At 31.9% G+C, this 24,948-nt stretch overlaps 1 protein-coding gene across 8 annotated transcripts in view; it reads right to left on the reverse strand.

Annotated features, from left to right (window-relative positions):
- CASK (peripheral plasma membrane protein CASK) overlaps positions 1-24,948 on the reverse strand; it is a 404,924-nt gene that overhangs the window by 338,896 nt on the left and 41,080 nt on the right. For 7 of the 8 annotated variants that reach the window (XM_076539690.1, XM_076539684.1, XM_076539685.1 and 4 more), the window contains exons 5-6: positions 24,749-24,924; positions 8,257-8,328 (exon numbers count right to left, since the gene is read on the reverse strand). In XM_076539690.1, the coding sequence (XP_076395805.1) occupies positions 8,257-8,328; positions 24,749-24,924 (248 nt within the window). The remainder of the gene's footprint in view (positions 1-8,256; positions 8,329-24,748; positions 24,925-24,948) is intronic. The other variant, XM_076539689.1, reaches the window with a different exon arrangement.

The raw sequence follows: 24,948 nt of genomic DNA on the forward strand, positions 1-24,948 counted from the left end.
GGAAGCTTGCAATATTTAAGTTTGAGTATTTGAGAAGCTTGCAATTTTTAAGTTTGAGAATTTGCGAAGCTTGCAATTTTTAAGTTTGAAAATTTGTGAAGTTTGAAATTTCTAAATTTGAAAATTTGGGGCTGCAGAAATTTGACAATTTGAACAATAATAAATTAGGGAATATGGAAATTCACATACGTGGAAAATGGAAAATATTAAAATTAGAAAATTTAAAGATTTGTCTATTTAATAATTCGAAACATTGACAATTTGCAAATTTGAAAATTTGATCCATAAAAATTTTGAAATATTGATATTCCAAAACATGAGATTTAATCTGCAAATTTGGAAATTTAAAAAACTTGAAAACTATAAAAATTGAAAAGTTAGAAAATGAATCACTCAATAACAAAATTTGAAAATAAATTTCCCAGAACACCCAGAGTTCTCCGTAACCCAAAAAATGAATCACCCTGTAGAACAGAAAGATCTCCCACTTACCAAACCAGAAACTCTAAAAACTCTTCAACCATGATCATGCCTGTTTACCAAAATCCACATTACCAAAGTTACTCTAAAATCTGCACCAATACACCTCCAAAAATAATTTCCACTACTGAATTTTCATCCGTTATTCACAAAGCACCAATATTAATCAGTCGCTTCCTGCAGGCGTTGCGCGACAATAATAAACAATTTAAAATGAGTAAACATCGCGTTATATTAAATTGAAAATTCGGCTAAAGGCTGCGTAGTGGACACAGTGTCAATTTACAGGAGAGTTTAACAAAGAGGCCATAACACCGTATATAAAATAAACATACACTAGCGGTGTTTTGTACCTGCGTGTAAAATTATGCGTTTTCGCACGTACGATATATTTTTGGAAGATTTTTGGGGTTATTGTGATGTAAGGTACGACAATCCGTCACAGATAAGAAATGATAAGACAAACACAAAGGCATACAGATAGGCAGACACATAGAGACAGGCTAGTCTACCGCTACGAACAATGACGACACAAACAAGCCCAACAATCGGGCAACTTTCGAACGCAATCAGACCAAACAAGGAAAACATTGAAGGGTTTGTTACGCACAGAGGGTGACAATTGTTTCCTACAAATGTTTCATGGTAATTACATCCGCATTGTGTTTTTGTTCTTCAAAGTGGACTGATATCGATCATACGGGTGGCGATAGTTCAGGGTTTTAGATAACAAACTGATCAAATTTAAATAGTGTTGAGATTTTTATGGGGATTTTAGATATTTATTGTTTTGGTAAATGTTTAATAAATGATTTGGGGGATTTGGGGATTTTGGGGATTTTGGGGATTTTGGGGATTTTAGGAATTTAAGGATTTAGGAGTTTTGGGGTTTTGGGGTTTCAGGATTTTGGGGTTTTGAGGATTTAGAGGTTTTGGAATTTTAGAGATTTAGGGATTTAGAGTTTCTGGAATTTAGGATTTTGAGGACTTAGAAATTTAGGGACTTTGGAATTTAGGGATTTAGGCATCTAGATATTTTAGAATTTAGGAGTTTGCGAATTTTGGAATTTGAGAATTATGAAATTTCAGAGGTATGGAATTTGAGAATTTTGAAATTTGAGAATTATGGAATTTGAGAATTATGGAATTTGAGAATTATGGAATTTGAGAATTATGGAATTTGAGAATTATGGAATTTGAGAATTTTGGAATTTGGGAGTATTGAAATTTGAGAATTTTGGAATTTGAGAATTATGGAATTTGAGAGTTATGGTATTTGAGAATATTGGAATTTGAGAGTTATGGAATTTAAGAATTTTGGAATTTGAGAATATTGGAATTTGAAAGTTATGGAATTTGAGAATTTTGAAATTTGAGAGTTATGGAATTTGAGAATTTTGGAATTTGAGAATTTTGGAATTTGAGAATTTTGGAATTCGAGAATTTTGGAATTTGAGAATTTTGGAATTTGAGAATTATGGAATTTAAGAATTATGGAATTTGAGAATTTTGGAATTTGAGAATTTTGGAATTTGAGAATTTTGGAATTTGACTATTCAGAAGTTTCAAAATTTGTAACCTTTAAAATCTATAAATCTCCAACTTCAAAATAAAAAAATATATAAATTTAACAACCTAGAAATTAACAATTACCAAAAATAAAAATGTAAAATTTATTGAAACATACAAAATTTTAGAAATTTACAAGCTTCATATACTAAAATTAAAAAACGTTCAGTTTAAAACAAAAACGATTTTCGCAAAGCTTCTTTCGATATCCATAACATAAATCCACGAATAAAAAATAAAAATAATAATTGAATTTTGCAATTACAATTTTAATATTTTCAATAAATATTACGCACTGATGGAATTATAATAATAACAAAAAAAAGCATAAAGTGGAACAGAACAATTTATTTTAAAGGCTATCTCGGCCAAACATTTTTCGTTTCATTTTTTTACAGCCATTTTATGTTATTATTTTGGTAAAATAGCAGATGTTACCTCTGCGGCAAAATGTGTCCCTTGCAGCGACAGCGTATTAGTGACAAGCATTTGCGAAAATGTTTAAATGTAAATCTTTTCATAGTAAAAGTACTTTATTATTATTTATCGTACTGTGCAAAATTAAGATACATAAATATTGATCAGAGATGGACTTCGTTTAAACAAAATTGACAGAAGTTGATGTTTGTTGAATTACGAAATAATTTCATAATCACGAACATTCATTTTTACAAAATTTACGAAATAACATTTACAAAGTCATTAATTTATTATTTGATAATTTTATCTAATTTTTATTATTAATTTGATCAGTTTGTTTCTTCAAAAATCATTAATAAGTTCACCAGTGAACGTAGAGAAACAGATTCATTAGATTTTAATATATTTACCTTGTTTAAAGATATAATAAAATGAAACATTAATAAAATTATTATGTATTATGTACATCACACCAAATTTACACTTCTTCATTTTTGGTGATCATCTGGGTTCATTTATTTAAACAAAAATATGATTTCTATTTGTATTATTCAAAATAACTAATGAACGATGTGGAGCTAACCTCTACTGATGAATTGAGTAAGGGATTGAAGCGAATGAACAAATATATTGAATAAGTATGAACAAGTATACTTGTTCACCATGTGAGTATACCATGTGAGTACTCACTGTAGAAAGAAGTATATTTATTTACTATATGAATATATTCACTCATCACAAGAATAGGTAGATATATTCATTTATCAGATGACTAGGTAAACATATTCCTTTCTTACATGAACAAGTATAGCCATTCACCACATGAGTAAGTAGACATATTGACTCGTTACATGAATAAATACATTCATTCACCACATGAGTAAACAGACATATTGACTCATTACTGAATAAGTATATCCATTCTCCAAATAAGTACATACACATATTCACTCATTATGTGAACAAGAACATCTCCATATGAATAAGTATGTGTATACCGTAATGTGTAGAAATACTATGTCACAATACATCACATGAATGAGTAAATACATTCATTCATTTTATGAATAGGCACATATGTATGAATATATTTATTCACCTTCAGAATGAAGTATACCCATGAATGTACTATTCATGTGGTGAATGAATATGTCAATGAATTTATTCATATGATGAGTGGACATTCTTGTATAGTTAAGTATACATATGAATGTACTTATTGATGTGGTCAATAAACATGTCTATTCGCCACATATTCATGTCTATTCACACTTATTGATGTGGTGAATGAATATGTCTATTCACTACATATTTGTGTAGTGAAATATACCTATGAATGTCATTATTCATGTAGTGAATAGACATATTCATTGACCACATGAATAACTACATTCATAGCTATACTTCACCACACAAATATGTCCACTCATCACATGAATAAATTCACTGTTAATTACAAACTCCACTTCATACATCATCGTGACTGACTACCATCATATACCTAATAAAATAAGAATATTGAATGAACAAAGAATGCGCAGAATTCAAAGAAATACTCAATTCATCATTTCAAAACCCAAATGACCTAAAGTACACCAAACATCAAAAGTGTAAATTCGGCTTCGTCACCAAAGCACCCGTGGCAATAAACCCTTCGGCCCTAAAACGAAGAAGCAACACGACATTCGCTACAAAAATTCGACGAAGGGTCTGAACAGCAAATAACACGAAACTTAAGTAAAAGAATGAAAAACTGGAACGAAAAGGGTGTCTGTTTTGTTCTCGATTAGGCAACTCGACACAACGTGTATCTGTCACTAGGCGATGCCGCATAACGAAGTTACAGGAACAAACTACCGCACGTAGGTCAAGTGTCTACGCAGACACTACGTGTTGTTTCTGAAGCTGACACAGTTGAACGACACGGGGGTAGAACGACATCGGTAGTATCATTTGCACGTTTCGATCGATTCGATCGGCAGGATAGTTAGAAGGCAAACGAAAATACGTGTCGATGGAACTGTCAATAAAACGTGTGGTAAAACCTTTAGCTATCGGTGTGACGTATAGAGGTACAGTAAATGCCACTGGTTCGCTATCCGGCTAGAAAGACGGCTAACGATTTTCGGAGGGAAAAAAAAGGGTTTTTTTCTCGTGTCTACCCCCGATTCTCGTTGATATGCGGATGTGGCAGACATACGGGTACCGATATTGTCCTCCGTATCGCTCACTAGCGAATCCTCGGCGTCGGTCAGGTCCTCAAAAGGGAAATTGCAGCTCGGAGACGTCAGCCCTATCGAAAGAACACAGACAAATAGGACAGGGATCGTTATATCGACGGGGCAATGTGTGCAGCATCTGTAATCGACGATAAGATGAGAACCTTATCGTCGTCGCCGTTATTCGTAGAGGAAGACAGACCTGTGTTTGTGTCATTGTATCGAAAAGAATCGAGTTAGCACGGGTCAAGGCACCGAATCGCTAAATCGCTGGACATAGATTTTATACGAACGTTCCTTTGCCGCACAGTGGGCCGCTAACGGACAATCGAGTCAGTTAACCTCGTCGACGTGTTTGGTCAATGAAATTTTCAACCTGACGTTGCCGAAGATAAAAGAGACGCTCCGGTTTGGATAGCGTGGGTTTGGCTGCTTTTCGGTTGTGTACGGACAATTTAGTTTGTAATCGTTATCGACGATGGGTTTCGGGCTTTATGAGATGTGGCTGATGTATTGTACGGACGCGGGACTTCCTTAAAGAAATTGTTGAGAAAGGCTAACATTTGATAGGTTTTGGATACTTTCGAGTCGAGGGTTTTCAAGTTTAGATATCGACTTGAAATTTGATAACTTGAAAACCTGATATAATACTTGAATACTTGAAAACTTGATACAATACTTGAATACTTGAAAACCTGATATAATACTTGAATACTTGAAAACTTGATACAATACTTGAATACTTGAAAAATTGATATAATACTTGAATGCTTGAAAACTGGATATAATACTTGAATACCTGAAAACTTGAAAAATTGAAGTCTAGAAAATTTAACAACTTAACTAGTTAGATACTTGAAAACTTGAAAAACTGAAAAATTGAAGAATTGAAGAATTGAAAATTTGAAAACTTGAAAACTTGAAAACTCAAAAACTAGAAAACCTGAAAACTTGAAAACTGGAAAACTTGAAAACTTGAAAACTGAAAAACTCCAAAACTAGAAAACTTGAAAACTTGAAAACTTAAAAACTCCAAAACTAGAAATCTTGAAAACTCGAAATTTCGAAAACTTGAAAACTCGAAAACTTAAAAACTTGAAAACTTGAAAACTTGAAAACTTGAAAACCTGAAAACCTGAAAACTTGAAAACCTGAATACTCGAAAACTTGAAAACCTGAAAACTTGAAAACTCGAGAACTCGAAAACTTGAAAAACACAAATTTTCCTATTTTCGAATCGACAAATTTTCAAAGTTACAAATATTAAAATTTTCAAATATAAATAAAAAAGTTTAATCCATAAAAGGAATCAAATGAAAGATTCGTTCTCCACAATTATCATTTTCCAAAGGAAATCCTCGCAACGAGTGTACGTGAAAATGAAATTATAACTGAATCGCTGAATAATGTATAGACTTCTTCGTTCCTGTGGAACCATATTTTCTTTTTCCTTCGGTTACGAGCTAATTAACACTGAAATATGTAGCTACTTCGTCAAAGATGGGGTGGTACAGCAATATGAATAGAATCGATAACACTGACAAATGGTGTGCATGGTAACATATAAATTGACCATTGAATACAAGTATCTCGTAAGAAATAAATGGAGAAGATGGAAGATGTTTGGTACAAAGCTTCGATCTCAAGGAGATTTGGAATTCGTCCAATTCTTGTACGTTTTAGTCAATATATTCATTTCAACTCAAGTTTTATATACAATGTAACATATTTAGACAATTATTTTTTTTAATGAAAGAACGTTTACATACAGAGTGTCACTTATATCAAGCACTTACGTTATTTTCACTTTTATTAAGCTTGTAAATAAATTATAAGTATTTACACAATTTCAGAATGTTATCAAAGGTAAAGAAGCTTCTTAAATTATATAGGCGGTTATTTAAATCTATTTTTAATAACAGTGAAAATTTAGGTACACGATTTAAGAGACACCTTGCATGTAACGAGAAATAAGAAATTTCGTATAGAAGTCATTTATAAAAATTTATTAAGAACTACACTAGACTGCGATATTCTGTTTTCTATGAAATATAGTACTGCAAACTATACTACGTCAAACCATGAGTTGACACGTGACTCAAAGTAAAAGAATAATATTGAGAATAACAATTAAACTTGACAATTAAATTATTGAAAATTAAGAATAATATTGACAATAACAAATGCTAAATTTGCACTATATTACTATCGAGACATTGGCCTAAAAGATGCGTGATTCAAGCCAATATACGAAAATACATGAAAGGAGTCCATTTTTTTGTTCTGACCAATTGCTCACTTAAACCCATCACTCTAACGCGCCAACTCATAGGTTGACAGCCGTACGCTTTACGCTCCTAATGCTATAAATAATTAATATTCTCTGCAACGTTAAGCAAATATACTACAATTTTTCTCAAAGACGAAGCTTCGCACAGAAAATTTCTGATCCATATTTGTTTGTTCTGTACAAGGTGTTTCAAAAGATCGAGAACTTGAAGGGTGTACCAGCAAAATGGAGGGAAAGTGGTAAACAATTGTTCCGCAAAAAAAAAAAAGGGAGAATTACGAACCTCGAAATTGATAGAACACTTTTTAAGTGTCCTTGTCCTATTTTCATTTACATACTGAAAAATCGATAAATATGGAGTACGTATCATACTATGGTAGCTTTCCTGGGGAAAATACTCCTGCATTTTTGAGAGGCTAATTAGATCAAGTTTTAAAATTCTGAAATATTAAAATATTCAAATTTTTTATTACAGATGCTAAAAGTTTTAGACTCAACTTTTTTTAATTTTGAGATTTTTAAATTCACTAAATTTCAAGTTTAAAATTGTATAATTTTGCTGATACGTAAATTTTTACCTGAATTAAATCTTACATGACATCACATCTATAAAACACAGCACACTTCCTTAAAAAAAAGATGAACAAATTAAAACACCCTTCGTTAAGGCTATCATTTAAATCTTCTAAGACGTTAAATGCGTCGAAGAAACTCACTGCAGAACTCCTCCATTTCCCTCTGAAAGTCTCCCTACAGCTTTCCTTAATTAAGCTAATACGACTTTCTCATCTTACAAACTCCATATCAAAATATTCCAAGTGAGCGTACGTATAAACAATAAAATAATAATCCACCCGTATTTACAAAGAATTTGACCTCCATTTTGCCCGGTACTTATCCTCAAAGTTATGAACTTTTTAAACGATAAGAAAAGGGGAACTGTTCGAGTCGAATCTCGCCAGTGGGTCATTTCTTCAAGTTTGAACTCGACAAAACATCAAAGTGCTCTCACAATCAGTGAAAATCTTTCGGTGTACGCGTTCAACGAGTTTCCAGCTGCTGGCCGAAATGTTGGACGCGTAAAAAGCAAGCAAGCAAGCAGTGGCAGCTTCTAGAGTACAGTAACGTGAACGGGGCACTCGGATCGGGTTAAGATGTAGCACAGTATAGAATGACATGAAAGTGTATCGGTGTGTGTGCGTGTGTGTATGTGACACATATGGCATGATGAAACAAGGCTCCTGCGGAAGTGATGATTAAAGGCTAGGTCAGGCTTACCCTCGCTGTCGGCCTTCAAGTAGAGCTGCCCCTTTGGGCTCAGACACTGCCGATACTCGGTCGTGTAACATTCTGTATTCATTCAAACCAAATTTCAAGTTATCAAAATTTGTCGTGTACCGATGCTCTTTCCACGCGTCGACATTAAATAGGGGTTACGTCAGATATAACGAGGGGTTGCTTTAATTGATTATGACAGTTAGCTTTAATTATACTGTTTCAACTGGCTATTTTCTTTAATTAGATGGGGAAGTAATTTAGTGGAATCGCGAAATTGTTCTGGTTGCCAGATGGACTGTTTAGACTGTTTAGAATGTTTATCATGTACTACTGTGTTGTGTTTAGGATTATGTTATGAGATATTATAATATTATAGAACATTATAATGTTGTTATAGGATATTATAATATCATAGAATATTATAACGTTGTTACAAGATATTATAATATTACAGAAAATTATAATGTTGTAATACAGGGTGTCTCACAACTAGTGCCCTTGAAAGGAGCGGTAGCTAACATGCCTGAAATGAGGGTTACCTGATTCTGAACAATATTTCCTTTTGCGAAATGGGGTTTGAAGCTCCGTTTTTGAATTATTAAGGAAAAACACGGACCAATCAGAGCGCGAGGATTGCGCATGCACAGATGCGAGAGGGACTGGTTCGAGCTAGCGGCTGAGTAAATGCAATGTATAGTATATTCAACGCTTGGTGAGTGCAACGCGTAAGAAATCAATGCATGGTGAATGTAACGCGTGGTAAATACAAGGCGTGGCAAGTACTATGCGTGGTAGGTGCAGCACGTGGTAAGCAACGCGTGATAAATTCAATGCGTGGTAAATACAACGCGTGGTAAATATAATGCGTGGTCAATACAACGCGTGGTAGATGCAGCACGTGGTAAGCAACGTGTGGTAAATTCAATGCGTGGTAAATACAACGCGTGGTAAATACAATGCGTGGTAAAGAACGCGTGGTAAATACAATGCGTGGTAAATACAACGCGTGGTGAATATAACGCTAGGTAGGTGCAGCACGTGGTAAGCAACGCGTGGTAAGTGCAGCACGTGGTAAATACAACGCGTGGTAAGTGCAGAACGTGGTAAAGAACGCGTGGTAAATACAGTGCGTGGTAAATACAACGCGTGGTAAGTGCTACGCGCTCAGCCGCTAGCTCGAAGCTGTTCTCGCGTCTGCGCATGCGTAATCCCCCCGCTCTGATTGGTCCGGTGTTTTTCCTTAATAATTCAAAAACGAAGCTTCAAACCCCATTTCTGCAAAGGGAAATCTTATTCAGAATCACGTCAGCTACCTCCCATTTCAGGGACCAACACTAGTTGTGAAACACCCTGTATAATATTATGATGTTATGAGACATTATAGAGTTATAAGAATATTATAATGTTATAGAATAGTATAATGTTATTATGGAGTATTATAAAATTGTAGAATACTATAACGTTGTTATGAAATATTATAATATTGTAGAATACTATAATGTTTTTATGCAACTCTATAATGTTATAGAATATAATAATAATGTACTGTAATTTTTGCTGTACCTAATTATTATGTACCTACTCTTTCTGTTCAGGTGTATTTGAAAACGTATTTTTTTGTCGTGTAAAAGGAGTAATCCTTCCTCTTTTCATTAATAGAAATTAACGATTATGATTACCGAAATTTTTCTACCAATTTTTCTTTTCTATATTTTTTCCATACAAATGATGTCTCACATCTCCTATCTCTTTAACATCGAAAACTCCACGCGATGAAGCCGAAAATAAATTTTCATTTCCGCTACGTATTTCTATGGTTCAATATCGTCACGTTCCAATTAACTGAAAGATTAATCACCTGCTACAGTATATGTAATAAATACGTAGGAAGGTTATAAAAACGAATTTCAATAAACGAGACATGTTATCCAATAATTCCCAGTTTTACAACTCGACGTTTTAAAAATAAACAGGTTCCAAAAGGTACATTTTTAAATTGTAATAAACTCGGAGAGGAGCCAATTACGGTCGTCAATATTTTCTGCATGAACGAGGAAGAAGTTCAGAAGCAGCAGTTTCAAATTTGTTGTCATTACCTCGTTATTTAATTGACATTCTTGTTCGTGATATAAGTCAAATGTTTAGTATTGACATGATGACTGCCATAGTAAGAGTAACTACTTTAGGGATTGACCTAATTTTTAATACAAAGCTTGTTTAACAATATTACTAAAAAAATTAAATATAAATATTCGATGTTCATGAAATTGCAGTATGCACTTAAAAAATAATACATTTGATAAATGAACACCTTTATAACCAATAAATGAACGTTTCTATAAAACACTAAATAAAAACATTTATAAAGTAACAAACGTAAACTTTATAAAAGTATTTTCGCTTAAAAGAAACGTATATTTTCCAAGTTTTACTTTCTAAAAACTACTGCGTGTTTATTAATTTTTTATTTCACCGTTTTTTGCAACAACGAGTATTTTATCTCTCTTTTCGAACAAAATTCATAGATCAATAACAGGGCATATGGTACGCAGCAGTCAACACGTTAATACAGAAATACGAGAAGGTTTCTCGCAAAATTGCGAGGGAAGTAACTTGGCCCTTCTTGAAAATCCGGTAAGCAGAGAAGTTCGCGGATTCAAGAAGATACAACTTTTCCAAGATACAAACTTCTCCGTTCTATTTTCAGGGATACTTTTCTCCCCGACAATTGCGCTGTTCTTATTGATCGATCGGCCAAATTAGTTTCGAGCTTGGAAAGCTAAATGACGATGCACGGTTTCGGTAGTTTCAAAACATCCATTCCGAAAAGTATTAGCAACCGGAAGTCTAGAAAGGATTCGTTTCCTGTTTTCCCATTAAATTAGCTGCTATTTTCCAAACGTGAGCAAAGATTTGTGTAATTTGTATCGTTCTGTCCATTTGAACGAAAATGAACAACAGTGAAAATAATATGTAAATTTAATATCGATAAAATTATTGTGTCTACTATTATTGTATACAGGGTCTACTACTATTGTCCCGCAACTAGTGTCCCTGAAATGGGAGGTAGCTGGCGTGATTCTGAATAAGATTTCCCTTTGCAAAAATGGGACTTAAAGCTTCGTTTTTGAATTATTAAGGAAAAACACGGACCAATCAGAGCGCGGATTACGCATGCGCAGACGCGAGACAGTTTCGAGCTAGCGGCTGAGCGCGTAGTACTTACCACGCGTTGTATTTACCACGCACTGTATTTACCACGCGTTCTTTACCACGTACTGCACTTACCACGCGTTGTATTTACCACGTGCTGCACTTACCGCGCGTTGCTTACCACGTGCTGCACCTACCAAGCGTTATATTTACCACGCGTTGTATTTACCACGCATTGTATTTACCACGCGTTCTTTACCACGCATTGTATTTACCACGCGTTGCATTTACCACGCATTGAATTTACCACGCGTTGCTTACCACGTGCTGCACCTACCACGCGTTGTATTGACCACGCATTATATTTACCACGCGTTTTATTTACCACGCATTGAATTTATCACGCGTTGTTTACCACGTGCTGCACCTACCACGCATAGTACTTGCCGCGCCTTGTATTTACCACGCGTTACATTCACCGCGCATTGATTTCGTACGCGTTGCACTCACTAAGCGTTGAATATACTATACATTGCATTTATCATTCAGCCGCTAGCTCGAACCTGTCGCTCTTGCATCTGTGCATGCGTAGTCCTCGCGCTCCGATTGTTCCATGTTTTTCCTTAATAATTCAAAAACGAAACTTCACATCCGATTTTTACAAAGGGAAATCTTGTTCAGAATCAAATACCTTTCATTTCAGGCATGTTACCCTCCCTTTCAGGTACCTGCATTAGTTGTGAGACACCGTGTATGTTATGTCCTTCATAGAATTTACGTGTTTGTCATACTTTCTGCTAGATTCATTATACGTACGTCAGTCAACAACGTCACAGAATGACATATCATAAGTATTAATACTATCATTAATTCCACTAATCATTAAATTAACCAAAAACTTGAAACCTAATTTTTTTAGTGAAAAAATGGAATTTTTCTAATGAAAACTTTACCAAATTGTCGAATATAATTTTCTCGAAAACGAACCTAATATAAAATCCATAAACGAAGGCATTTTTTAGCCCTATAAAATCATCCCCTACTAATTCCACGACACCCAGTATATTAATCAGTTCCAAAAAAAAAAAATTTAATTCCGTGGGCTAAATTCCGTGCTCCAGAATTAATGACGAATATACGCTATCCTCAGTGGCGGATATGACCCAATATTTGACGCGTTAGAGACCATAATTATTGTTTCGAGCACAACCGAGGTGTCGATAACTACTGGTCCACCCTGTACACAGCAGTACGTGTTCTCGCATTTCAAGCAGTTTTCAACGCGGATTACTGGCTGCATTAAAATAGATTTACCCGTGTCTAGTGGGATCGAGTGCAAAATCGAATGATTTATCGATTCTATGGGGATTGCGGTGCTCGCATGGAGATACGGCCACTTACGTACGAGCACCGAATGAAACGAATCGATTGATCGAACAAAGTGCATTTTATCAACGGCTCTTAACGGCGGCACGATCGAGTGCCGAATAAAATTCTGTACCATAATTGTAGAAAAACAAACGAGCAAGTGAAAATATTATCGTAGAAAAACATGTTATTTTATCGTAAAAGTACCATACATACGGATTGGCAAGATTGTTGCGAAGACACTAGTGTTCTTTTCTTCAACCTCGATTATTCGAACTTTTGATCAAGAATGAACTTTTATACATTCGTTTGAATTTGCTTTGGGAAACGTATTTTGCTCATAATTACATTGAAACTATGTGAAAAATTAAATCGGATAAATGATTACAGTAGAGGTTTTATGGGAACAGCAAATAAATTCTTTATAGGTAAAAATGATAAGGGAAGAGTCAGTACAAGTTTTATGGAGAGAAGAAGTACATTTTTGTAGGTTAGATTTGTCAGAATCGTAAAGAAACAGGAAATCAAGGTTTTATGGTGAATAAAGATGCGAATTTAGAAAAATAAGATATTTGAAGATTTCTTTAAAAATATTTTAAATTATTTAAATCTGGATGTTTCAAATTTAGTTGTATAAATTTAATATATGAATTTGTATGTTTATAAATTTGTACATTTGTAAAATTATGTACTTGGAAAGATGCACTGTTATAACGTTGTAAAGTTGTAAAGCCTAGTTATAAAGTTGTGGAGTTGTGGCGCTGTAAAGTTGTAGAGTTGTGAAGTTATATAGTTGTGAAGTTGTAGAGTTGCAGGATTCTATCGTTGTAACTTTGTAGAGTTGTATAGTTGTAAAGCTGTAGGGTTCCAAAGTTGTAAAGTTGGAGAGTTGCAGAATTGTAAAGATGAGAAACTGTAAAGTTATAGCTTTGTAGAGTTGTAGAGTTATAGAGTTGTAAGGTTAAAAAGTTGCAAAGCTGCAGAGTTGTGTAATTGTAGATTTGTATGTTCGTAAAGTTGTGAAGTTGTAAAGTTGTAAAATTGCAAAGTTGAAAAGTTGTAGAATTGCAAAATGGTAGAGTTGTGAAGTTGTGAAGTTGTAAAGTTGTAAAATTGTAAAATTGTAAAATTGCAAAGTTGAAAAGTTGTAAAATTGCAAAGTTGTAGAGTTGTGAAGTTGTAAAGTTGTAAAATTGCAAAGTTGAAAAGTTGAAAAATTGTAAAATTGCAAAGTTGAAAAATTGTAAAATTGCCAAGTTGTAGAGTTGTAGAGTTGTGAGGTTGTGAAGTTGTAAAGTTGTAAAATTGCAAAGTTGAAAAGTTGTAAAATTGCAAAGTTGAAAAATTGTAAAATTGCAAAGTTGAAAAGTTGTAAAATTGCAAAGTTGTAAACTTGTAAACTTGTAAACTTGTAAAATTAAAAAATTGTAAATTTAGAAATTTAGAAATATATAAATCCACCAAACTACAAATTTGAAAATTTGAGATTTAATAAAATTATTATCTGTATCAATTATCTTCCGAGTATCACTCCACCTCCTCAATCATCTTCATCAACTAAGAAACTCCAAATTGTGCATACAACAAATGCAATAAGTTCTACATTTCAAAACTTTCAATTTGAACGAAATTTACATAACAATATATCAACAAAGATAATAGAGCTAGTTTTGGCAAAACAAAAATTTATCCATTCCTCTGTTTAATAATTGTTGAAGGTATTTTAATGAATACGCGGCAAAATTGAATTCAAAGGTGACAATATACGCTGTATGGCTGGATAAAGGCTTTATTCGTTGGAACAATGAAAGTTTTTGCTCGAAGCACTTAAACTCGAAGTTAATACTGCGACTAGCAAGGCTTTCACAGTCGGAATTAATACGGTCTGCGGTTTTCAGCTGTAAACCGCGACGTCTTTGAAGATCGTTCTAAAGTGTAAAGTGATATCGGTGCAATACTGGTAAAGCAGAAGAAAATCCTCAAGAACAGAGGTTTACATCTTAAATTTACATGAGACATTTGCATACTGCTGAAAATCTCAGAACATTTTATCTACATGAATATTTCTGATTTAACTAGTTCCTATAAATTATTTAACAACTCTTTAATATTATTCAGGGTTATGCACTGGTACTTTAAATATTATCTCATGTACTTCTTACTTATTTTTCTTTCTTTATTTTTTTTTTTACTTATTTTTTACATTTACTATTTGTTAATTTTTGGTATTTTAAATATTTGTTATTTGCATTATTTTTTAGTATTTTCTTTACATTTCATTTATTGTATGTTATTTTCTCTTTATCTTCAACCTTTTTATTTTTAGTTTTTCTACTTTTGCTTTTCTTTGCCATTTTGTATTTCATTCTCAATCATTATTCGACCTAAAGTATTGATCAGCCATTTTGTATTAAAACTATTGACAAAACGTTTACGTAGTAATTTTAGTGAAGCTACAAGCTTTAATTTGACATATCACAAGTGCCATTTTATGTTACTTTTATGTCATCAAACTATATCAAACTTTACACGTTCCTAAAGCAATCATTGTTTTACTTAAACTATTGATCAGCCATTTTGTATTAAAATTATTGACAGAACCTTTACGTAGTAATTTTAGTGAAGCCTCAAGCTTTAATTTGACATATCACAAGTGCCATTTTATGTTACTTTTATGTCATCAAACTATATCAAACTTTACACGTTCCTAAAGCAATCATTGTTTTACTTAAACTATTGATCAGCCATTTTGTATTAAAATTATTGACAGAACCTTTACGTAGTAATTTTAGTGAAGCCTCAAGCTTTAATTTGACATATCACAAGCGCCATTTTGTGTTACTCTTATGTGATCAAACTATATCAAACTTCATGTGTTCCTAAAGCAATCATTCTTTGATCTAAAATATTCACCAGCCATTTCTCGTTGTTCCATGTTCTATTTTGTTATTTTGAATATTTCTTATTTTACATTTTTTAATATTTTCTTCATACTTCATTTATTATATATTATTTTCTCTTTATCTTCAACTTCTTCATTTTTATTTTGTCCACTTCTTTTCTTCACCATTTTATGTTTCATTTCTTTATCTCCTTGTTCCATGTTCCATTTTCTTATTTCGAATATATTTTATTTCCACTTCAGCTATCTTATTCTTATTCATTTTTCATATTACATTCGTTATTAATTCCCCTTACGTTTTAATTTATGTTTACAAAAATTCGCAGTGAACATTCCTTCAGAAAAATTGATATAAAAATGCAAGTGTACCAGTTACAATCAAGTTACAGTTGAAAATTCATTTCTGCAGCAACACATAAACAAGATAACACTTCACTGCATTAAATTATTCTTTCCAACGTTGTTTATCTCAGCACAGAAATGAATTTTCGAGAAGTCAGAGAAGATGAACCTTAATCAGTCTTTTCCTGACAGTACAGTTTTCCAGAAAGGAAGCTAAACCTCAGAAGAAAAAGTATCACTATAAGACTGCACAGAATTCAGGCCAAGGAAATACGGATTTACCAATTGTTACTTTATATATTTTATCCGAAAACTGATGTTTCGTACATTTTATGAATCTCATATGTTCTGTATCTGTGCAATATGATCTTTGGGATGAATATTTAAACTGACAAATATAATACATTTTTTATCTCGATGCATCAACAAAATGGAGTTCTTGTGTTCAGAATAAAATATCGCCATTTTGAAAATTCACATATTATCAATTATTTATGTGAATTCAAGGATTTTACTTATTTTTACAATTTTTATAAGTTTTACTATTTTTACAATTTTTAGAATTTTTACCATTTTTACTATTTTTACTATTTTTACTATTTCTACTATTTTTGCTATTTTTAGTATTTTTACTACCTTTATTATTTTTACTATTTTTACCATTTTTACTATTTTTACTATTTTTATTATATTTATTATTTGTACTATTTTTACTATTTTTATTATTTTTATTATTTTTACTATTTCTACTATTTCTACTATTTTTGCTATTTTTAGTATTTTTACTACCTTTATTATTTTTACTATTTTTACCATTTTTACTATTTTTACTATTTTTATTATATTTATTATTTGTACTATTTTTACTATTTTTATTATTTTTATTATTTTTACTATTTCTACTATTTCTACTATTTTTGCTATTTTTAGTATTTTTATTATTTTTACTATTTTTACTATTTTTACTATCTTTATTATTTTTACTATTTTTATTATTTTTATTATTTTTATTATTTGTACTATTTTTACTATTTTTACAATTTTTACAATTTTCATAATTTTTACAATTTTTACAATTTTTACAATTTTCACAATTTTTACAATTTTATCACAGTGTCATTTTAGAGGCACCTCTGTTACTCTCTTCTTTTCAATGTCAACAGGTTTCATTTTAAATTTCTGCTGAAGTATCTTTTAAATAATTTGAGTAGCTTAATTTGTCCTTTCATCAGGACTCCCTTAGACAAGAAATAAAATTTTCTGTTAATTTTGATATTAGGAGAAAATTCAAGTTGAAAATCATATAAAAGAATCCCAAGAAAAAATACAAAATCGTTCCCTTTACAATAAACTTGAAAATAGTATAAAGAGATATAGTTCGAATAATCGAGATCTGCTCGTGCTGAGATCGAGAAACGTGATCTTGATCAGGCGTGAACTCTACTTACCATGACGTCATGCGATTACGAAGCAACAGAAGAGTACGAAAAGAGAACACCAACGAAGGGAATCAAAGTATATAATTGAGGGAAGACTCCTTGAAAGAACCGATAAAAGCCGTTGCATTCTGCACACCGAACATCGAGATTTTTTCGAATGACTGCCAATCATTGACCAAGCCATAGGGAAGAATAGGGCATTCAGCAGAGATAAAAACACCAAGTGTCTTTGACTACTCGCTTCGGTGTGGAAAGAAAATTTAGACAAAAGAAAAATGATACTCTTCGAAGAGGCAGCATTCATTCATATGCTTCATTTCATTCATAATACGAGTTAATATATAACTTAATTTATAATAATCTTGTCATTTAATTTAACAAATAATCCATGTAACGTGGAGACCATGTAATTTATGTTTGTAATTTCATTTATAATAATCTTGTCATTTAATTTAACAAATAATCCATGTAACGTGGAGACCATGTAATTTATGTTTGTAATTTAATTTATACTAAACTTGTCATTTAATTTAACAAATAATCCATGTAACATCGAGACCATGTAATTTATGTTTGTAATTTCATTTATAATAAACTTGTCATTTAATTTAACAAATAATCCATGTAACATCGAGACCATGTAATTTATGTTTGTAATTTCATTTATAATAATCTTGTCATTTAATTTAACAAATAATTCATGTAACATCGAGACCATGTAATTTATGTTTGCAATTTAATTTATAATAAACTTGTCATTTAATTTAACAAATAATCCATGTAACATCGTGACCATGTAATTTATGTTTGTAATTTAATTTATAATAAACTTGTCATTTAATTTAACAAATAATCCATGTAACGTGGAGACCTTGTAACTTCAACACAACCTTAATCGAGCCACTCGATCGACCTCCCCTTTCCCCAAACTCTTCACGAAACTAAGTGGCTTTTCATTTGCAGAGACGTTAATCAGCTTTGTCTACAAATATGTCGCCTCTGCCGGCGGCAATAATGTCCTAACCCGCAGGGTAAGCTCATCTCCTTGCCGCTGAATCTTTTAAGGCTGCTCCTACAACGCTGTCTACGAAAAGGAGGTCGCGTACCTCAACGACATTCGTTAGGGTCGTTCTCGTAAATAATGGATCCACCTATACATACACACAAACATACACATACTTGCGCTTAACCCTGCTTCCTTTTACCGTTCGTCAAAAATTAGTTGGCTTCGTGGATATTGCACCTGAGCGTTGCTTAAAATGCTGCAATTCGGTCGTGACCCGAATACCGGGGGGAAATATAGGGATATTTAGGTTAATCATTTGAGATAGTTTTATTATTTTTAGGTGATCGAAGTTTATAGGGTAGGTTTTAGTGATCTTGGATTCGGTTTTCTTGGTGATGATTATTTTTTGGTATTGGCTGCAATAATTTATGTGTAGGTTAAACTTCGTAGGTTATTTTTTGTAGGTTAGGTTTTACTGAATCCTCATTGTCTTGGGTTAATTTTTCTTGGTAATAGTAATAGCAAAGATGGAGGATTAAAACGAGACCATCACTTTTGAATAACTGATCTTTAATGTTATTGCTGGAGAATGATTTGTTCGTGTAACTTGCAATAATTTAGGTGATTGAATTTTTTGTAGGTTAGGTTTTACTGATCCTCATGGTCTTCGATTCATTTTTCTTGGTAATAGTAATAGTAAAGATGGAGCATTAAAACGAGTTCATCACTTTTGAATCACTGATCTTTAATGTTATTGTTGGAGAATGATTTGTTGGTGTAACTTGCAATATTTTAGGTGATCAAATTTTTTGTAGGTTAGGTTTCACTGATCCTCATGGTCTTCGATTCATTTTTTCTCATAAAAGTAATAGTAAAGATGGAGGATCAAAACAAGATTCAAAATCACTTTTGAATCACTGATCTTTAATATTATAATTGAAGAATTATTTGTTAATGAAACTTGCAATCATTTTGTAAAATTATAAGGTAAAATGTTGCAGAAGAGAAATCTGCAAAATTTGAAAATTTTAAATATGAAAGCTGTTTACACAAAATTTTCATAAACATTAATATCATACAATTTAAATTTCTAATTATACAAATTCCTTTATTCAAAAAATACTAAGTGTTACTTTGCAAAAATTGCAAACTAAAGAAATTACTTTCCCAATATTTAATTCACCATGCAATTTAATAAATGTATTTATAAATTTAATAAATTAATTTTTCAATTTTAATTTCAATAAATCTACAAGTTAGTTGAATTTTAAATTGAATTAAATTGAATTTTGAATTGAATTGAATTGAATTGAATTTTAAATTAAATGGAATTTTGAATAGAATTAAATTGAATTTTGAATTGAATTGAATTTTGAATTGAATTGAATTGAATTGAATTGAATTGAATTGAATTGAATTTTAAATTGAATTTAATGTTAAATTTTAATCATTAAATTTTAAAGGCAGTAATAAATCTACTAACAAATTTAATTAATAAAATTTTTGTTATATCCAAAATTCTACATACAAGAAAATAAATATTGATAAAAATTACTTTTACGTTTGAACAATTGAAATTTAAATTTATAGTATCAATTGAAAGAGATTAATTTAAGCTTGCGATAGGATAAATTATTGCTTGGATAAACCATTACTTTTAAGTAAACCTTGAAAATTGTATTGCAACAGTTAAAACGTTAAAAATCAATACTTCAGTTCTCGTTAATGATTGCAGATGTGATGAATATTTAATTGGAATATATTCTCTTTAGAATATTTCTCAACTATTAATTATCCAAGAGAATGTAATTTTAATGATTGTAGATACTTTAATGAACGTTTCACTGTAAAATTCACCGAAAGTCTTTATCATAAATTTTTATGCACCGAGAAATGCCTTTAGAATTATTTGTGAAAGAAAAATTAATTTTAAACTGTTGTACAATTTCTTATAGTTAACTCATCGAAATATTGCCTTTTATTAAAATTTCATAAATTCCCTAATTTAATAAACTTGTCAGCTTAAATTACTAATTTAATTTATAAATTGAATATAATTTAATTATGAATTTGTTATAATTGTAACTAAAGTCCACCAAATTGAATAAATAAATACTATTTTACATATAGTATTTACAAAAGGAAAATTACAAAATTATACAATGTTATGTCCATCCACAAATGTACACTGTTACGGAGTTTATTAAAATTCCCCACCATGATATCTCAACGAAAATGCAATTTAATTAACTTGTCAGTACGAACGAATTAACACACAATATTATATAAATCTGCCTGGAATTTCGTCCTAAAATCCACCCCGAACAAAACAAATTAAAGTGCAAATGAACGTTGAATGCTGCCTCTCCAATTTCTCAAGAAAATCGAAGCGTAAATGTGTTTCCTGACACAACTGTTGTAAAGAATATCGTTAAAAGACAGCGATTTAATCGCGTTTAAACGTCACGACGTTAGCTCTCTTCCGAAAACGATAAAACGTTGGTTAATCGTTAACGACAATAAAAGAAGCGACGAACAATAATTACACTTAATCGCGTTTGTTTCTCGACGAATTCGCTCGGTTCTTTCACCGGTAATTTATCGCCGTTTCACGAACCTCGCGAAACGTTTCAATTATTGTGCTAACTATTTACACGCGTAACCGATCCGATAATTAGTTCGCCTGCGATAATCCTCAACAAAGGGAACCGCATCCTTCGTTTAAAATTGATCCGATGTGGGGCAAACTGATAATCAATTTCGAAACTGTGTAATCAAACGAGCGGCAAGTGTTTCAATCTTAATTGCTTCACACGTCCCACGGCGATTTCTATCATGAATGTATCAAGACGAATCAAAACACGATTTCCAGTAACCTAGATACGTCAAACTCTGGCTCGAGTTAATTCCTTCTTACTTTGCATAGCTGATAGCTGGATTTTGTCAAACAAAGTTCTAGATTTCGTCTTTTCATCGAGATTTCGTATGGATTTCATCTGGACTTTATCTAGATTTCAGCTAGATTTCATCTGGATTTTGTCTAGATTTCATCTAAATTTCGTCTGGATTTTATCTAGATTTCATCTAAATTTCGTCCGGATTTCATCTGGATTTTATCTCGATTTGATCTAAATTTCATCTGGATTTCATCTGGATTTTATCTAGATTTTATCTAAATTTCATCTAAATTTCATCTAGATTTCATCTGGATTTTATCTAGATTTCATCTAAATTTCATCTAGACTTCATCTGGATTTTTGTTTACATTTCATCTAAATTTCATCTGGATTTTTGTCTAGATTTCATCTAAATTTCATCTAGATTTCATCTGGATTTTATCTTTAAAACCTAACCTAACTTAACTTGTTTTTATGTTTACAGAATATTTGCCATTTTACAATGTGAAATAATCTTTGGAACAATTTTTAAATGCATATTTATCCATTTACTGTTTTCTTCTTTTAGAGGAATTCTTTTTTTGATCTGAAGAAGTCGTTCAACAAAAGTTAGGTTAGGTCTCTGTTACTGACTGACAGCTACTTAACAAGTATTTCATGAAAAGCTTCTTAATAAATATAACGAAAGAGATCCATTTGTTCAAAACACAATGCATAAAAATGATGAATAATTGACATATATGATGATCATTACAAATAGATAATTGATTGATAAAAAAAATTCCCACGTTTAAATTAAACCTATTTATATGAACTAAATTTTAAATACCTAAAATATGAAGTTTACCAAATGACTAAAAATTCACAAAGTTGAGAATCCATAAAAGTAGAAGCCGACATATCCACTAAAGGAATTGAAGCGTAATCCAAGGAACGTTCTCAGTGTGACATAATCGCAAGACGAATGATACCCATCTCGAGGATCCTTTTTCAGGTTCAAACGTCCGTCGCAGTTGGCTCGATTCACGCACGCATGCACCCGTTCGATCGGGAAAGCATGGATGATTACGAGTGCAAAGGGTGTATCGAAGAGAGCTAACATCGTACGGTTCCCTAGGGAATACGCGGGGTAGAGTACTGTGCGTGTCACACGAGATTATTGGCGGGACGATGCAGGGACTCAGAGTTTTTATAGAGACTCTTTAGTTAGTAGTCATGTTAGTGATGTCGATATTTTCTGGGAACGTTGTTGGTTAAGATGAATGTAAAATTTAATTTGAGGTTAGGTTTAGGTTTTATTAACTTCAAGGTTATGTTAACTTCAAGGCTACGTTAATGTCAAGCTTGTATTAATTTCAAAGTTAAATTTACTTCAAGGTTAGATTGACTTCAAGGTTATATTAACCTCAAGATAACATTAACTTCAAGGTAACATTAACTTCAAGATTAAATTAACATCAAGTTCATGTTAACCACAAAGTTGAATTACCCTCAAGGTAACATTAACTCAAGATTTAATTAACATCAAGTTTGTATTAACTTCAAAGTTGAATTAACTTCAAGGTAACATTAACTTCGAGATTAAATTAACATGAAGCTTATGTTAACTTCAAAGTTGACTTAACTTCAAGGTAACATTAACTTCGATATTAAATTAATATAATGTTTGTGTTAACTTCAAAGTTGAATTAACTCCAAGGTAACAATAACTTAAAGATTAAATTAATATCAAGTTTGTGTTAACTTCAAAGTTGAATTAACTTTTACGTAACATTAACTTCAAGATTAAATTAATATAATGTTTGTGTTAACTTCAAAGTTGAATTAACTTCAAGGTAACATTAACTTCGAGATTAAATTAATATCAAGTTTGTGTTAACTTCAAAGTTGAATTAACTTCAAGGTAACATTAACTTCGAGATTAAATTAATATCAAGTTTGTGTTAACTTCAAAGTTGAATTAACTTCAAGGTAACATTAACTTCGAGATTAAATTAATATCAAGTTTGTGTTAACTTGAAAGTTGAATTAACTTCAAGGTAACATTAACTTCGAGATTAAATAACCTCAAGTTTATGTTAACTTCAAAATTACATTAACTTCAACGTAACAGTAATTTCAACATAACAATAGCTGCGAATTAACAGTAACGTTAACGTAATATTAACTTCAACGTAACGTTAACTTCAAAATTATATTAATTTCGACGTAACAATAACGTCGACGTAACAGTAACTTCAACATAACAATAACGTTAACATAACAGTAACTTCAACGTAACAATAACTTCAAAGTTGCATTAACTTCAACGTAACATTAACATCAACGTAACAATAACGTCAACATAACAGTAACGTTAACACAAAAATAACGTCAACATAATAACTTCAACACAGTAGCACCTTGCACGTACCATTAACTCCGACCTAACAATAACGTAAACCTGAACCAGTTTCAACATTGTTGATATCGGATATCGATATGACATTCCCCAAATGATAAAAATGCAAATGTAGATCAAACTTTTACAATTTAAACGAACTTTGTCAAACAAAGTTGAAATCTGATCGATTATGCAACGAATAGATGTCACGTCCCTTTTGCGAGTAAACTTGTGTGAAAAGCTGCTGCATGTATCTCACAAGAAGACTCACGAAAAGAATGTGGATGTTGATATATGCAGAAAATCTTAACAGCTACGATATATTATTATTCGGCGTTGAAAAGATTATAGACGTTGTTCTAATATAGATGGTGCTCTTAATATTTCAGTATAAGGTAACTGCAGTATGCAAAATAAATTATAAACTGAATTATAAAATTATGAAGCTGAATTATGAAATTACGAAGTTAAATTATTAAACTAATTTAAAAATATTATGTATGTATATATTGCATTATGTAAAAAATACTGAACTATAAAATTATGAAACTTCACATGAAACCACGAAGTTAAATTATGAAACTAATTTTAAAATATTATGTATGTATACATTGCAATATATAAAAAATACCGAATTATAAAATTATGAAACTTAATATGAAACAGTACATATTTTCATTTCAATATATGAAATACACTAAATTATAAAATAAAAAAACTTACGTATGACACTATTAACGAGTACGTAACCATTCCAGTATACAAAACATCCCAAATAACGAAATTATAGAACAAATCACGAAACAGTACATAATACATTAGAGTAAATGAAGTACACACAATAATGAAATTACGAAACTGAACAAAGACGAATGGCGTGTCTTTCATGTCCCTGCGTCCGGCGGGACTTCTCGTGTGAGAGGCGCACAGTACCACTGGACGTTTGTACACGCAGAAAGAAGACAGAGGGACAAATAGCAAAGAAAAAGATGCTGAACATACCGATGCCGTTCGCCTGGGACGACTGTAGTTGCACGGCGACGCTGAAGCCGCGTAACTTCACCGGGGCAGAATTCTCCTTGCCCGCGAGCAGGGCGCATTGCGGCTTTAGATCACGATGAATTATGTCGTTCTCGTGGCAGTAGCGCAGCGCCTCCAGGATCTGTCGCATATAATGGCTGGAAAACGAAAGGTGCTGTATT

This window comes from Megachile rotundata, chromosome 14 (assembly GCF_050947335.1).
Source record: "Megachile rotundata isolate GNS110a chromosome 14, iyMegRotu1, whole genome shotgun sequence".
Classification (NCBI taxonomy): Eukaryota; Metazoa; Arthropoda; class Insecta; order Hymenoptera; family Megachilidae; genus Megachile; species Megachile rotundata.